At 40.7% G+C, this 17,171-nt stretch overlaps 2 protein-coding genes across 15 annotated transcripts in view; both read right to left on the minus strand.

Annotated features, from left to right (window-relative positions):
- The window catches only part of MYO5C (myosin VC), a 31,174-nt gene extending 19,636 nt beyond the window's left edge, over positions 1-11,538 (minus strand). For 5 of the 6 annotated variants that reach the window (XM_048956858.1, XM_048956859.1, XM_048956857.1 and 2 more), the window contains exons 1-16: positions 11,037-11,538; positions 9,633-9,743; positions 8,809-8,974; positions 8,339-8,483; positions 7,708-7,864; positions 7,034-7,177; positions 6,082-6,163; positions 5,412-5,519; positions 4,756-4,862; positions 3,959-4,224; positions 3,359-3,440; positions 2,977-3,117; positions 2,587-2,712; positions 2,298-2,381; positions 1,447-1,581; positions 1,026-1,123 (exon numbers count right to left, since the gene is read on the minus strand). In XM_048956858.1, the coding sequence (XP_048812815.1) occupies positions 1,026-1,123; positions 1,447-1,581; positions 2,298-2,381; positions 2,587-2,712; positions 2,977-3,117; positions 3,359-3,440; positions 3,959-4,224; positions 4,756-4,862; positions 5,412-5,519; positions 6,082-6,163; positions 7,034-7,177; positions 7,708-7,864; positions 8,339-8,483; positions 8,809-8,974; positions 9,633-9,743; positions 11,037-11,063 (1,979 nt within the window). In that variant the 5' untranslated portion in view covers positions 11,064-11,538. The remainder of the gene's footprint in view (positions 1-1,025; positions 1,124-1,446; positions 1,582-2,297; positions 2,382-2,586; positions 2,713-2,976; positions 3,118-3,358; positions 3,441-3,958; positions 4,225-4,755; positions 4,863-5,411; positions 5,520-6,081; positions 6,164-7,033; positions 7,178-7,707; positions 7,865-8,338; positions 8,484-8,808; positions 8,975-9,632; positions 9,744-11,036) is intronic. The other variant, XM_048956860.1, reaches the window with a different exon arrangement.
- A 321-nt stretch (positions 11,539-11,859) lies between these two features.
- Positions 11,860-17,171, minus strand: part of MYO5A (myosin VA) — a 96,511-nt gene continuing 91,199 nt past the window's right edge. For all 9 annotated transcript variants that reach the window (XM_048956849.1, XM_048956848.1, XM_048956853.1 and 6 more), the window contains 2 exons: positions 16,085-16,165; positions 11,860-15,227 (listed from right to left, as the gene is read on the minus strand). In XM_048956849.1, the coding sequence (XP_048812806.1) occupies positions 15,075-15,227; positions 16,085-16,165 (234 nt within the window). In that variant the 3' untranslated portion in view covers positions 11,860-15,074. The remainder of the gene's footprint in view (positions 15,228-16,084; positions 16,166-17,171) is intronic.

The following is a 17,171-nucleotide window of genomic DNA, read 5'->3' on the forward strand; positions in this document are numbered from 1 at the left end:
CGGTTCAAGATTGACAACAAAAGGCATGGAAAGAGCATTTCCAACTCTGGACCAAGGTGCACAAAGCACTGTGCTACAGAATCAGTCCATTATCATCAAAGAGATTTCTGTGACTCACAGCTAGTGGCACTGTTCTTTCCATGCTTTTTTAGTCTAATTCAGACATAGCTTTATGTTATCCAAGCTATTTTCCATCTTATTGCTATTACACAAAACAATCAGGTTTCAGTACAGGGACAGTGAAACTGTGACACACATCAGGTATTTTTCACAGAGAGATTTTGTCCAATTCCATGAAAATGAGCTTATCTTACTAAAAATTAATTTAGAAACACACAGACTTGGTCTCTTCCTTCCTGCTCAGATATGTAGAATATACATGGCAGGTATTTCACTTGTCAGCACGTTACATTCCAACTAAAAGTTGTACACCTGAAACTAGAGAACTAGTTTGTGTTCACCCATAGAAACCAACAGCTGCAGCAAGGTCAGCTCCCACTTACAGTTAGTGGTTATCAGGTTGAACACAGGAGTTATGCAAACACAGTTATCTAGCATGCAAGACTGTATTACAACATTGAAGTGAAATAAACATGTGTGAAAAGGCCAAAGTTACGTTCGGTGCTGCTCAGACCTTCTCTGACTTATAAATATTTCTGCAGACAAAAGGGAAACTCAAAGAATTGCAGTGGCTGTTACTCTCCAAATATGATTGGGTAGTAATCCATACCGCTGCAGCCAAGAGCAAGCCTAAGCATACAGAATACTGTATTTTCACCCCAAACATTACGATAAATACACAATATCTGACTAGAAAATCTTCAGCATAATGTTATTCCTAAGATATCAATAATAATTACTGAATTATTCTATTTTAGTAAGAATACATCCTTTTTACTTGAGCTATCTTGAAAGGCAAAATACATTCTCTACACGAAGCTGCTCAACAACAGGTAGCTAATGTGAAACACAAAAGTCCTTCCATTTTAAAGACAAGACAAATGCTCAGCAAGCACCACACTTACTCAAAAGGCTGCTTCTCATCATTTGGCTTTATGCATCGCACGTAGTGAGGGGTGGTTGCGTTAAGGGTCTCCATGAGTAGAGACAAAGAACTCCGAAACTAGAAAAGATCAGACAACAGTTTTGCTGCTGAGATGTTTACAGCTCAGTAAGTCTAATCTTAAGTTCTTTAATTCTTTGCTAGGTTTTGGATGGGCACCGAGAGATTTTCTTAAGGTTTCAATCTCAAACATGAGAAACTTTATGTCCTATTGCACCCAATTGTCTCCTACTTTGAAATTAAACTCATACTCAGAGAACAGCACTGTCACTGAGTTTTGTACTGGAAATCAGATGCTTCTCAATGAACAGCAGAATACAGTACATAGTCTCAGACTACCCTGAAAGTAGGAGCATCACAGAGCAGCATTGTACACACAGTACCTTACTGCCAACTGTCATCCGGAGCTGCTTGTTGGGTGACTTGAGGACAGGTCTTGCAGATTTGATGCTTATAGTTGAACTGAAAGGTGAAATGGGTGCTGGATTGTCTTGAAAAAAGCTTGCACACAGATGAAACTAGAAGCATGGTAAAAGAATCACATTGAGCCACAAAGCAAGAGCAATCAAAGAAACACTGCAACAATCCTAAACCTGCTACAGAGCGCCTACGCACTTCACAGATAGAAACTGACAACTGTGAAGCATGCCTGCAAAGGCCATTTCAAAGTAAGCAAACTTGAACAGAAACTAAGAATTAAACATATAAAAGCTTTTATTCTCATACTATTTAATTTACATTAAGAATATGAGTTTTAGTCAGATTAAGTTAATTTCTTAATAGCAAATCTAGAACATGAAAGGAGCAGGGCCTGCAAGCAGGTGGGAAGAGACAAGCCCACATGAGACAGGTGAGGTTTTCTCTGCCCTGGCATTTCCTTAATCCCTTCTGAAAAACAAACGAAGGCAGCTGTTAATGCTAAGCCACCTATCAAAGCCATGCAGAGACTATGAAAACAAAACCCTGCAGTTTAGTGAACTGTTCAATTTCAAGGATTCCAAAACGCTATCCAGGGGAAGATAATAGAAACCCACAGTAACGTAACTAGCAAATGATTGTGATGTTCAATATATGCATCTGAAGAATATTCATTACAAATTAAGATGTAAATTAATCGACCCAACCTATGAAGAGCATATATCCTATCCTTAGTACAGATCTTAAAATCAGATCTGGATTAATTCTGCTGACTTCACATACACAGAAAATTAATCACAACTGATTGAACACAAACCTTGCTCTCTTTCAAAATTTCCATCAAAACTTCATACACCGTATCCCTGTTTTTTTCCAGAAATCCTTCACACTTATATTCTACCTGTGCAAAGGCATGAAATCATGAACACCAGCAACACATGAACATGGTAGCATTACCAGTAAATGAATAGCAACAAGCACTAAAGGAAGATTACCCAGCAGTTTCAAAAAGGTGCGGTTAATATTTCCGCTGCAAAGTAGTTCCTTTTCTGCACGAGATTCTGCTAGAAGCAGGGTGTAATAAAGCTGGTCTCTTTACAGTTTACCTTATCAGCAAAGTGTTGAATGATGAAAGACGTGTTTGACATCCTCGGCTTTTCAAAGAGCGTGTTTTTGTTGACAAAATTATTATACAGCTTTTGAAGCCAGTTCTCATCTGTTCCATGGGGCAACTGTAAAAAAGAGAAGGGAGATACATTTACAAAGTTCAGTCCAAAGAGTTTTCCAAGCAATGGGATCCCAGTGCATTTCTGCTTAAACTGCTCTAGTGCCCCACTGACCACATGGTAAAGAAACTGAGCTGCTGAGTCAGCTTCTAGCTAAGAACCTTCTGCTGGGCTCTTAGCATACAACTAAAGTCACCAAACAGAGGACAAACGTTCATAATGTTTTGTAGTTCTTATATGAGTTCATAAATGCAATCATTTTCACATTACCAAGCACTCTTCATCCAAAAGCTCTAAAATTCCCATTTTAGCTTCAATAAGGTCAATGACAGGTTGGTTGTCATAGAAATCTATTAAAGTCCACGGGATATCTTCCTTCATATATTCTTCTTGTTCAAGTTTAAAGACATGCTAGATATATGAAAATTATGAAAACATAAGGTTAGAATTAAGGAAACAATACATAAAATACCTCTTTTTTTTCCTTATTACTGGATAGTCGTTATGCAGAAATAGCCATTGCTCAAATACAAATATCCAAATGGTAAATGCAACTGATAATCTCAAAACTGAAGCAAAATAAGACAATGAACAATAACATGATACTACAAAAAAAAAAAAAAGGTAAAAATAAATGAACACATGAACATACCAGGTTAAACTGCTGCTGTAGTTTTTCATTGGCATAATTGATGCAAAATTGTTCAAAACTGTTCACATCAAATGTTTCAAAGCTGAGATGTCAAAAAAAAAAAAAAAGACAAAGCAATGCAATTGTATTGAAAACAAAAAGCCTTCAGATTCAAATACAGATTGCAATAATCTGGTAAGAGTTCAGAACCAATCCAATCATTCTAGGAAAATTTAATAGCCATAATCTTAATGTAGGCTGCTAAGGGATTTCAAGATTTCCCTAGAACATAATGTTATTGAAGATGACAGAGCTAAAAAAAATAAAAATCCAGAGTTAAATCTCAAAGAATTAAATCAAAATTTAAATTTAAACCCCACTCATGAGAGATGCTAATACCTGTATTTGCTGAACATTCCTATTACTGTGGATGCAAAAGAACTCACAACTGCTATCTTTTAGTAGATGAAACACTGCAGATTTATTAGCAGCACAAATTAAGAAGTGCCCACAACCCCACGGAAAACGAACTGTGTTCAAGTTATAGAAGGATTATAGAAGGATTCTGACTTTACAGAAGCTTAATTAATCTAATAAATTTGTTTCCAGAAACATTCTTACCCATAAATATCCAGAACACCAATAAAAGTATGTTGCTTGCCAGAGAACTGCAAAGCTTGATTAATTCTTTCCACAATAAAGTCAAACAAATGAGAGTAGATCTTCTTTGCCAAAGCATCCCTTGCATTAAGAGCCTGAGGTTTTGTCATTGGCTTTATTACAGTCTCTGAAGTAGTGATAATCTTTCGGTGGCACAACCACTGTGCCATTTTGTCACTGTTTAATTCCAGAAGCTCACAGAATACATTGAGATGATTGTCTTCCAGCTATACAGAAGATAACAAATATTACATTTAATGCCTTAAACGTTGTCTAAACAGGGAAATCCTGGCACTACTGACATCAAGATACAGGTTTTATTTTCTGTTCACTTAGCCTGGCAAAACACTGAGAAGCGTTAAACCAAGTGACAGTGGATGGAGCTAATGACATAGGAAATAAAACCTTAGGCTGGACGAGGTGCACTGGACACAGACATTGCAAGAATAAGTTACTCTATGTTTAGATGCCATTCCTTTTTGGTTAGCATAGTCTGCTGAAACACACTCCAAGCTGTTCTGACAATGTTGTTTCCTTTACCCTGCAAGTAGTCCCCAAAGGCTCTATCAGCAACAGCAAGGTAGAAGTAGGTATCACACGAATACTCACTTTGTACACAAAGATAGATAAATCTCCCAAGTTCAGTATACCAGATCTAATGCCGCTCTGAGCCTCAGAATTGAGAAAAACATTGCTAAAGGCCTTTTGGCACAGAGTAGAAAAGAAAATGCTAGTATCTCAGTGAGTTAATTCCTTACATTGACGGATGACCTCTCATCTCCAACTGCTGTTATTTCCAAGTTGCCTAAGTGCAGGATTGCTGCCAGCGTTTTAAAAACATCCATCTGAAAATCCTCTTTCAGACCTAAAAAAAAAAAAATAAATAAAAAAAAAAAAAATCAATTCCTGATTATTTTAAATATTCAAATACAGTAGAATGAATTAAAATAGCACAATGCTGGATTACTTGCTTTGTTGTGTAGTCAGTAGGTATATAGCATCACTGCAGACTACTGTGAAAAGCTTTGGTTCAGCCTGTCTGATTCAGTAAGAGATTAGACATAAATTCCTGTATGCCTACCAGTGCCAGCTAGTCTCATATGGTCTTCACATAAGCCACATTAGTGCTAAGAAAGCTTCCAATTCTATTTCTTTTGCAGTATGTTAGCTCAGTGGCTAAGCAGACCTCAGCCCTTAGTGCTTTTGATGATTAACAATGAATACCAAATGGCTAGCAGTCACTTGTACTTGCCTAGTGCTTTTAAAGCAGGCTAACAGTGTAAAGGACAGGCTATTAAGGGGGAAAAAAATTAGTAATACTGACAAAAAATATTAACATGTGAGATATAATCCACCTTTGTTCATTTCAGAAAAAGAATGTATATATAGAGAGTAGGTATCCTCAAGGGGTTACCCAGTAAGGCAAACGTCTTCTGAGTCTCAATCATATTTGCTCTGTCATCAACTCCTTCAATAGTCGTACTGCCACCCATTCTCGTGTAGTTAAATTCTTCCGCGCTTCCTAGAGGTAAAAGCAAAACTCATAATGCTGGAAAATTCAAGACTAGGGAAAGCCACTTGTTAAAGGCTTGTAACACTAGAAAATTGACAGTGCTATCCGATGCAGTGAGCTGGAGGTCCCCTTCTCTGGAGAGAAATCCATGTGCACAACTCAGTTTAATTGACACAAACCAGCATTCTTAATTCCTAGCAATCTCAGTAGTTGATCCAACAAGCAAACAGGAACGAAGACGTGAAGATGAAGCGTATAGCCAACATTTCATTCTCCCAGGTGGCATTAAAGCTTCTCCCTGGGTAAATGAATCAAGCCCCCACATTGTCATAACAGCACCTGCCACCACAAAAAATACTAGAACAATATTTTCAAAGGCACTTGATAACGCAGCATTCAAGTTCCAAGTGATTTGCTACCACGTTTAATACAAGCAGACTTACTAGCTGCATCTAGTTGTAAGTCTGTGAGATTTATGATACAAAGCACTTGAAGTGCTAGCTTTGGAAAATGCAGTTTTTGATATAATACACTGCAAAGGGGAAGAGGAGCTCATCTTCCTGAGACCTACCCAACTTAAGATGCTTGAATTCAGGTTGCATAGCAGATGCACAGAGCTGATAAAATATATGGTAATTTCTCTCATTCTCTGACTGCAAATGAAAACAAAACAAAGCATTACAGAAGAAAAACATTCAATACTGAACTGCTGTAAAACGATGGCAATACAAGAAGGCTAAATACAACCACAACACAAAGCAAAGCAATTGCCCCAAATTCAAATATCACACTTTCGACTTCAGCAAGAGTTCTGAAAGCAATACATTCAAGTATACTGTTTTTCCATGACCATTTGCTGAGCTGTTGATACGATTCCTTCTGCCTGAAAAACCACCTACTAATAAGAACTGAAAACAACAGGAAGAGCAGCTTAGTCCAGCTGCAGCACCGTCCTGCAGCCATTCACGAAACGCTGTGACCCACCATTCAGGGAGAAGATGCAAAGAAGGATTTTTCATAGTACTTAAAAGCTACAGTACTACTAAAATACTGCTAAAATGTCACAAAGGCAGCTTCATAAAATTAATGCTTCCCTGAGTAGATTATCCTGATTGTGCTCTGACACTGCAATGGGTCACACATGATAAGCCCTGGCCTTATAAATCGTCAGCCAGCTTTGACCACAGAATCGCTGTGCTCCACGAACTCTGCCTCTTTCCAGACACAACTGGCACATGCCATTATTGTGACTGAAATTCAGAGAATCTGCAAATACTTCTAGCACTGCCACAGGGAATTGCTCCTGAAATGTGTACTCCACTCAGCATAAGGAAGCATACGGAACAAATCACTTTCCTGCCTTAAACGAGGTTAGCTCCTATGAAAAAAGAAATCATGTGCTTATTAGACATACTACGTAAAATGTCACATATCTATTTTATCTTTTCATATTTTCTATATGAAACCAGCAGAGCCAAAAGATTAGTAGCTACATTGACACTGAGTCTCCTCATTTTGCCCACCTGGAAGACAACTCTGGATTTCTCCAGCAGGTACGTCCTCATGTTGGCTCCAATGATTCGGTAACTTGGATCAAAACTGATTTCAGTGTATTTTCCAAACCGACTGCTGTTATCATTCCGTGTGGTTTTTGCATTGCCAACAGCCTACAAGATTATCAACTTGCACAGTCTGTTTTACCCATCTATTTCATTAAAATAAATTTCTCAAAACGTGACCCGACCGCAAGTTGCTAAAATCCTCAAGAATCAATCCCAGCATTCGGACATGAGATTTGGGTTTTAAGGCCCAGGTTTGAAAATAAGTCTCAAAGAATACAATGGTATGTAAAGATAGAGAATTAGAAACACATCCCCCCACCTGAGCCATTTTCTACTCCAACTAATAAAAACAAGTTGTTCAATATTTTTGTGCTATCGTCTATTTAACAGGATGTGGTCAGATCAAACTTTTGCATCCCAGTGCCTGCAGAGGGCTGCTGGCAAATTGGGCAGAACATCAGTGCTCCTGGCCCGACCATCTCTTCCCATCAGGAGCATTCAAAGGCTCAATTTCTAACGTAGATATCTAAGTCAGCTACTAAAGAGCCCCCGTGATTTCAAACAGAGATGCTGAGCAGCTCTTGGAATCCTCTCCTCAATAAGTACAGATTTGACAGCTGCTCTCTGAAGTTTACCTCGGTTATCGGATTGGATGCCAAAACTTTATCCTCCACATGTGCATTGCTGCTTGACTTACTCACGGTGGCAAAGTACCTCATAGTGTATCTTGCAGACACAGTCTTTCCAGCTCCCGATTCTCCACTGACTATAATAGATTGATTCTTGCTATTTCTAAAACCAAATAATCAGAGAGTTTAAAGCAGAAGTGTCTAAAATGCATGTAAATATATGCAAATATATGAAAGAGTTAAACATATGAAACAAAGGTATGAAAACACAACTGTGGTCAACTCATATGAGTTCCACCTTTCATCTGCTCCGCTGTTTCACACCTCTTTGGCTGTAATCTCTAGGCCAATGTCACTGCTACTCACACAGCTATGACAGTTTTGGCCCTTGTCAGCAATGAAAATGGTTCCAAGCTATAGAAATCAAAGAATCATGGAATTGCCTGCATTGGAAGGGACCTCAAAGATCATTTAGTTCCAACTCCAAAGTTCCTCAGCTGGTGGAGGAATTATTCCTTCTCTAGTTTAGTTAAGTTACGCATTCAGAGATATTCACAATAGCCAATGGCACACACACAGTTAACCCAAATTACAATTAACTAAGTGTTATTTATAGAAGTAAAACAGCACACTGAACCTTGCCATTTGCTTGTATGCCTCTTCTGCCACAGCAAATATATGAGGATCCATGTCCCCCATGTTTTGCCCACTATACGCATGAATAATAGCATCTCCATATATTGGCAACTGCTTGTAGGGATTTATTGCAACCAAAATTATTCCTGCAACCAAGTGCACAAAACAAAAGGAAAACACAGATTAGTGCAGTGAAAAGTGGTAGCAATGATTACAGTATTTTCTAAACCCAGTATAATATTCTGATCAACAAATGACTGTACACTCATACAAATCTCCACTGAACGAATTAAAAGGCACTTGAGGAAAACGCTACTCACATCACACTGCAAACTAATCATAGAATGATTTGGGTTGGAGGGAACCTTAAAGACCACGCAGTTCCAACCTGTGGAGCTGGGCTGCCACCCAGTAGGTCAGGTAAGCCAATATTACTGTGCTTTTTTAAGCCTTGCAGTTGACTTTGCTTACCACTATAGGTGTAGATGAGCCGAGACTCCACAAAACGGACTTTAAGATTGTGCAGAACAGCAGGTTCGTGGAGGTAGCTGAGTGCTGTCAGGTCGTTTTCACCAACAAGGATGTCAGGATTTCTCAGAGGTGGCAAAGCAGATGGATCAACAGGGTAATTGAGCTCCTGCAAGCAGAAAGGACTGGAAATGGCACAACATTCATCGCTTGCTTACGTACAAATGGATCTGGTATCTCTACATGTAGGTACAGGGTTGATGGAGCACTGTCTGATCTTTTCTTCCATCAGTTCCATACATCTCACTGAACATAAGGTGCAGAGGGTCATGAAAGTAAGACGGTGATTTTGTTATTTTTTTATTATTAAAAACGCACACCACTTTTCTTTAATATTTGGGCTTACAGAACAGCAGTGCAGAAATACAGATGTCCTATTTCAAAATACTACATCAGTACAGGGCACAGAGACCAAAAGTAAGAGTTCTTCCATACAGCAATAACTTTAGGGGAAAGAAAGTCAGCAGCTGCCTCTGTGAGATGAATTATTCTTGCCTTGCTCTTCTGATTTACTTCAAGAATGAGTTTTTACTTGTTTCCAAAGTCATCTTTCTACTTCAATATCAGTCTTATATACTAATGTGACAGAGGCAGCAGGACTGCAGATATTTTTAGGCAATAGATATTTACAGAACAGCTTTCTGAATGATTAAATTCTGGTTGCTGCACAGCTGGCACAAAGGGAAGTAGGAACAATTCATGTAGACCTGGTGCACCCTATGTTTCTACACAGCAAATCCCACAGCAATTAAGGCTGCTCTCCTTACAGTTCCATCTTCTAATTGCACACGGAGAAAACGGTCTCCTGCTTTGTAGTCTTTTGTGATTTCTGCAGACTGCCAGACTTCTTCGCTATCGGGAATCCAAACCCTGTTGTACTGAAAGAGAAAAACAAGACAGCAGCCAGCTCAGCTATTGCTGTAGCACCAGACTACAAAAAGGCAGTTCTCGAGCAAGAGCAGCCTAAATGGTGCCATGGACGCCAGGACTCTGTGGGATCACTCTTTGTTCTGACCGTTTCACTGGGGTATACCGCTGTGCTTTACTTATTCTTTGTGAAAGAGAAAAGAGAAAACAGAGAGTGAGAGAACAGAGTCAATCTCACAGGTACTCATTCTACTCCTGTTTGGCATCTACATCTCCAGGGATGGGGCACTCACAGCCTGTGCCACCAACTCACCACCTCTCATTGAGAACTTACCCTGGAACATGTAACCCAAATCTCCCCCCTTTTAGTTTAAATCCATTTCCCCTTATCCCACCACTATCTACCCGTGTAAAAAGTTCATTTCCCTCCTGCCTACAAGCTCTATTTGAGTACTGGAAGGCCGATATGGGGTCGCTGAACACGGCGGAACAAACCCGGCTCCCTCAGCTGGTCTTCATAGGAGAGGTGCTTACTGATGGACAAGCTGATCTCTGCGTCATTCCTGCACAGTCCTGACTTTTAAAGGCACATACGTACCTATCCACAGCTGTTACACAGAATTTTTTGCTGCCATTTCACGCATCAAGAACACCGGAACCAAAGACCCTCAGCAGAACAGGGCACGTTTACGAGTCAGCGAACGGACCGCAGCGGGTCACAGCCGACGACGACAAGCAGGTCAGAGCAGCACCGATCCATCGGGAACCGCCCCGCGGTGGAGGCAGGAGCCTCCATTGGCAAACAGGCAGCGCGGCGCTGCCCCGCAGGTAAACGCTGCATTCCCGCACCGCCCCGCATCGCCCCGCTCCTCCGGCACGGCCGTCCGCAGCGGGGCTCGCGCGGCACAGCGAAAGGCAAAGCGGGGCTGGGACGGCACCCGGATGGGCGATAGGAGAGAGGAGGTCGACGGGGCTGCGATTTCGCCCCCTGTTTGTTATTCGGAGTTAAGCAAACAGCTCCACCCCACAACGCCGCGCCGCCGACGACGGGAAAAGTGGGAAGCGCTGCCCCAGCCGCGCTAAGGAGGAAGGGCGCTAGATTAACCCCCAAACCCATACAGCCACGCTCAGAAAACACATGCTGAAGCAGCGAGAAGGAGAAGCGGCGTCCCCCGGCACCGCGCGGGGACCCGAAGCGGCTCCGCCTCCGCTTCGGCCAACTTTATCGCTACCTGACATGGCTGCACGAGCAGCCCCCCCCCGCTGCCCTCGGGCCGCCCCCCCCCTCGCAGTGCCCCGCTCACCTGTGTGTACAGCTCGGCCAGCGCCATGGGCGCAGCTTTGCCGGGACGGCCGACCGCTCCTCCGCCCGCCCCGGGCCGCGCCGTCCAGATCCCCGCCCTGCCCCGGGGAGGAGCGCGCCCCAAGGCTGCCACGCCGCTCACCTGGCCGAGCTCGGGCTCACCGATAGCTCCCACAGCGGTTGCCGTGTGTTAAGGCATCCTTAAACGCGTGTGTGTTGGGCGGCACGGGGAACGCAGGTGTGTGATTTCAGGGGGAACGGGTAAGCTCGGTGATGACGTGCGGGCGCTGTGCCTCGAGGGCTCCTGGAGTAGAGCTTGAGGAGCTGAGAATGAGGAATGCCCGCACAGCAGCCCGCCCCTCCGGAATAAGGAAAACCAACGAGAACAAGAATCAGCTCGCTATAAAACGCCACCAAGGATTACTCTAGGATTAGAAAATAGAACGAATAGGTTCGTATACAGGTAGTGTATGCAAATATTATTTACGAGGAGGAGGATTTGAATAAGTACAGCACTTGGTTTGGGCTGATGATTGCTGCCTCTCCTCCGTGAAGGCTCTCCGGGAGCTCCGGGCAGCCGGCAGGAGGCACAGCTGCAACCCCCAGCAAGAGCTGAGCACCGAGCAGAGTCACAGAGTGGCCGGGGTTGGAAGGGACCTCAAGGATCGTGAATCTCCAACCCCGCTGCCACATGCAGGGCCACCAACCTCCCCATTTAATACCAGACCAGGGCACAGCTCAGCCAAAAGCCTGACAGCCACCTGCTCAGAAACAAACAAACAGACCCGAATGAATAAACAAACAAACACCCCACGACCACAGTAAATCTTACAGCTGTATTTTTATTTGGACGTTTTCCAGTGATAGCTATTAGGCTACAGCTTTTATGATGCATACATTTACTAAGTACAACATCGGACACTACGACAGATCAGAGCTCAGGTCATTCTGACAAGGTTTTGGTTTCATCTATGTACTGTAGTGGTATTGAGTGAAAATCTGTGTTTCAAGGCTTTGATTTACCAGGTGAAGTCTGGGCATCTTAAAAAAAAACCCAACGTGTTTACTCCTAGTACTTGTATGGTATTTGAAATGCGTTCAGTTTAAATCAGAGACCTTCCCATTGCAAATGCTGGTGTTTCCGAGTTAGGAACAGATGTTACTGCTCATCAGCCCACTTTTCAACGCCGAGATTGATCCCACTTTGTTGTCCTGATAAGTAGAACAGATTATTCACATTTAATGGACTTAAGCACTTTCGTGTTCCATCCCAGACTGAAGTCTGAGAAACAATTTTCACAATTTGGATAGAAGACCGTGTGCTAAGCATCGAATAAAACGATCACTGGAAGAAAGGTACACCAAACAGAATGAGGTAATTGTGCAAAATCTCTAGAATAACTCTCTATCATTCTAAGGGCTCTTTGAGAATTCTTTTTTTCCAGCATCCAATAGAATCTACTATAGCAATAGATAATAAATTAAAATATAAAAGATATGTCCACATGAAAAGAACATAACCGTGATTCAAAGGAAAAAAAATAGTTGTTCAAATAACTCTGCATCCTGTTCAATGGTTAAAGAGATATTAGTCCTAAGGTGAAAGTTACATTATACACTGACACTAAAATTTTACTTCTGAAAAGTGCGTGTAAAATACTGCCAGGTAAAACAGTAGATGATTTACCAATTACACATCTTTTACAACCCCAAAGTAGTTTCCTTCCAAACATGTTGAGCAGCATCTACTTTTAACGTGATATAAAAGTAATACCAGTCAAACCACTGAGTTCAAGGATAACATCTATAAATTACTAACCACTACTTTCTTAAGGAAACAGATACAGTAAGGCTTTTTACAGGTAAACAAACTTTAGAAATCAACAAAAATACAGTTAGGCATACGTTTTAATACACCAATGCTTATGTAGTGGATAGGTTTCCTGATAGACAGTATGAGCATACTGTAATGCCAATCTCTATGCTTTCCAATAAGGAGAAAATTGTGTAGGTCAGCACGTTGTGATATATTGTCCTCCCTACCTTGGATGTGAAGGCCTTCCCATTACATTCTCTCAAGTACAGTACCCTAAAGTCTGAAAGCCACCATACCCCACTGTTAGTACATTAGATCTTACTTGGAGCCACTCAGCAGCAGATGTAGTTCAGAAATCAAGTAATATTAAAAAACAAGAGTGTTTGGTGTACCATGCGTGGAAAGACAACCGAAACCGTCAGCAAGGATCATTCCAAATATCTGTGCAATGAAATATTCAGTTCGTGCCAACGTTGGCATGGCCCATCAAACACAGCATGGGTTTTACGCCTCTGAAAGTAAGACAACCTGAGCATCTTTAGATGAGACTGCCAAAGTTCAGGCTGCCTTTGTGCCCCATTTAGCAGCCGCATCAGCAGTATGTCTGCCTCCCAGGTCAAACACGGCTGAAACGTTTCTGTCTGCCTGGAAGCAGTCTTTATTCTGTGAGTTTGCAGGCAGACACTAAGTACCAAACAGACTAATAGTGTACCTCTGGACTATTCCTCAATATTTTCAATGCAAAGTTGCTAATTTTTATAATAGATAAAAAATATTGCACAATGCAACAGAGTAATGTGTCTCTTTTTTCCCCACGTGTATTTGAGCCGCACACCACAAAGGGCACGGTGTAAGTTCAGGGTTGGAGCCTCACGGAGTTGCACGTTGTGAAATGTGAATTCTGTAACACATCCAAGGAGTGTGAGACAGAAAACCCTGCCGATTGGATGTGTGAGATCCCAGTTAACTCTGTTTCTCATTACGCGCTCTGGATCTCCAACCATTAAATCAGCACCAATGGCAGTCAGTGACAGCATCAGAGTCAAAACGTACTTTGCGCCTCTGCTGGCCAACCTTCCAAGGAACGAGTCCTGCACCTCCACAGAAGCTTTCTGTTAGCTTTTCCTCTCAAATACAAATATGAAGGAAAACATACATACATATTCTTAAGGTTTCTGTTTTTTTTTAGAGGTGGCAACAAAATACGTTATACTGAAAATACACACTGTCATCTCTGGGGTCTACAAAGAAAAACATTGGATGTGCTACAAAATCTAAATAAATACAAAAATCATGACTCATTTCTGATAATCTGCTTCAAGATTCTGTATTCTCAGATAACTACATAAAAAAAAAAAAAAAAGCAAAGCAAAAAAACAAAACCAACCTCTAAACATGTAATTTCCAGTGTACTGCTTGTGCTTAGTTACCATTTTCCTTTACAGGTGATATTTGATAACATCTGCAAAAATCCAGTTAGAATAACAGACTGCATTGGACTGTAAATAAGGTTGACAACCAAAAATGAAGTATCTTATTTTTAGTGCCTAGCATGATACTGTCATACATTTAAAAGAATTCAATATGCAGCAGCAATTTAATATGCTTGGTAAACCACATTACTAACAAATGAACATCTATGTTATAGCATACAGTAAGCTATAAGACTTATCACTAGAATTTATGTCAAACTGACATAAATAAGTGGTTTAAGAAATCATTTTATATATTGCAAGTTTTTGCTTCTCCATTCCAGTTTTTACAAATTAAAAGTAACAGGCTCCCAGGTAACTGCATATTCTACTACAAAATGCCTTACTTTTACGTCTCCCATGTGAGGACTGGCACTGTCCCCATTGGTCCCTGCCCATGAGAAGGTTATACATGGAGTTTAATTTACACTATTTAAATATGTTACTAAAGATCTAAAAATGTCTCTAAACAGCTGAAGACACAATTTTTGTCCAAACCCAATTTCCATTTCTGGAAACATATGAAGCAGTAATGTCCTCGTACGTGCAGTGACTGAACACAAATGCACATCTTTCTACCAGCCTTCAATCTGTGGTGCTGCTGCGTAGTTTCCCAGCTACCTTTACAACAAATCTGAGCATATAGAGACTGTTTGTTCAAAAATGTGTTTTCAGTGGCTCCCTACATTTTAATGGGTAACGATATCAGGCAAACAATTCTCCATCTAACACTGACAGAACATCCTTGGGATCAGACACGCGATATGAAGCCCAGCCCCAAACTGGCTGGGATCTGGATGGTTTCTAATGCCAGGGAGGATGGATTAAATGGAAAAGTAACAGGAAAGATGTGTTTAGCATCCATGAGCAGTTGAGGAGAGTCCTTCCTGTCTCTCAGACGCAGCTGTAAAGATAAGAAAGGGATTGTGTTAGCATTTAGCCCCTTTGTTGACAACCATCACCTTGCGGTGAGGTGTTACTCCATCTGCGTGCACAGATGTGTGTGTATACAGACACATACACTGTGGTCATCTGCAACACTTGTAAGAATTAAATGATTAAAATATGGTTAATTTTGGCGTTAATTTTGCATATCCTTCCCTTATAATACGGTCTGAAGATATTTTGATTCCTTGCAAAAGGGAAAACTGAGGTGCTAGCTGATAACCACATCTTTTCACTGAGGAGAATTACAGTTTTGCCTCAGTTCTACCTTCTAATTTTCCCTTATCATGCTAGCAATGCAACTAGATTTACAACAAACCAGAAAGATCATTGTTTCGTTTCTTTTGCTCTACTTGCTTTTTTGTTTTGGAGTTTTGGGAATTCTTTGTTTTCATAAATATACACAAAATTAAAAGGGACAAAATGAAGAGCTCTGGAATGTACATAGGCCTCACTTTTCAAAGCATTTGGAAATTCTCTTGCAGACACAGGTCTGACAGAAGTAAATTTGCATTTGCAAATGTTATCATTTGAAAAGTGGGTATTTAAATGCGTTTGCATATACACAGATAGGTAACCACAAAAACCTCTCACCTTCTGGAAATCTCATACACACTGAGGGAAAAACTACCATTCCTTTCCAAGTCTGGAGGCAGTGCATTGTGACTGCTTAAGATTTTAAGGCTAACATTGCTTTTTCAGCATAGAAAAAGATGACTAATCAGCCTAAAAAGCTTCAGGACACAATCTGTTAGGATCATTTAAAGGTTTCTTAGAAACAGCCAGAAGATGTTTAATGGAAAGATACAGCCATACCTGTATTGTACGTATAAATGATACCAAGACTCTCTCTTCAAATTCATTCACTGGAGTATACAGATTCAGTACTTTCACAATCTGTGAAGAAGAACAACCATCCTCAGTTTCATTCTATCAGTAAGTCTACAGTTACTGACACACTTTATACATGAGCTACTTTTAAAATTTAAATCATTTATTTTTGTTTGTTTCATTGATTCACACAAAATGTCACTATCTATTCAAAGTTATTTTTAAACCTGCACCCTTAGAACACGTGTTCCTTGGAGGTAGAAACCCCAGTTCTTCCATGCATAGGGAAAATACCAAACTGTGGGAAAGTCAGATGATAAATAGCTCACTGCATTCCTACATGCCCTGGAAACACACTGCACTTCTCCTCCTAGCTTTGACTCCCTATGGCTTTCTGTAGCTTCCATTCAAGAGAGTCTTATGGCCTCAGTGTTTTTCAAGGGAGTGAGCAATTGCTCTGAAAGCAGGGCTACAGTCACTGGAAGACTGAACTGCAACACAGTGCCTTTGAATAGTAATGAATTAAACATATAAAACTTACATAAACAAATCAATCATTTCTTTGGTCTTTTACATTTTTTCTGTTCAAAAAACAAACAATCTTCAAAAAACAAAAAATCTTTTCAACAGAATGAAAACACTTGAGGCACATGGAATTATACCTTCTTTCAGTTCAGAACTAAATCAGTGCATTACTAAATCAAAACAGCTGTGCCAATGTCACTGCTACTGCTGACACCACTATGAAAGAAACAGAAATTTGTTTATTTTTCTGATAAGAATGTTCAGTAATAACCAAAGATGCTTGGATCCTGTTACTACCGTAAAAATTCTAAGCATACATTGCACAGTTAAAGTAAGGGCAGCTTGTCTTTACAAAACCTAAGCTTCCTACAGAGAAGCCTTCAGCTGTGCTGCCAACTGAGATACACTTGGCTCAGCCTTTCTGAGGCTAATGGGTACAGGAACTTAATACTCTTGTTTGCAAACCCTGAGACAACAGATCTGCCTGAACTGTCCATTATCTTCAATGGATGCCAACTCAGATGGCAGAAAGATAATTTCCTAGAAT

This window comes from Lagopus muta, chromosome 10, assembly GCF_023343835.1.
Source record: "Lagopus muta isolate bLagMut1 chromosome 10, bLagMut1 primary, whole genome shotgun sequence".
Classification (NCBI taxonomy): domain Eukaryota; kingdom Metazoa; phylum Chordata; class Aves; order Galliformes; family Phasianidae; genus Lagopus; species Lagopus muta.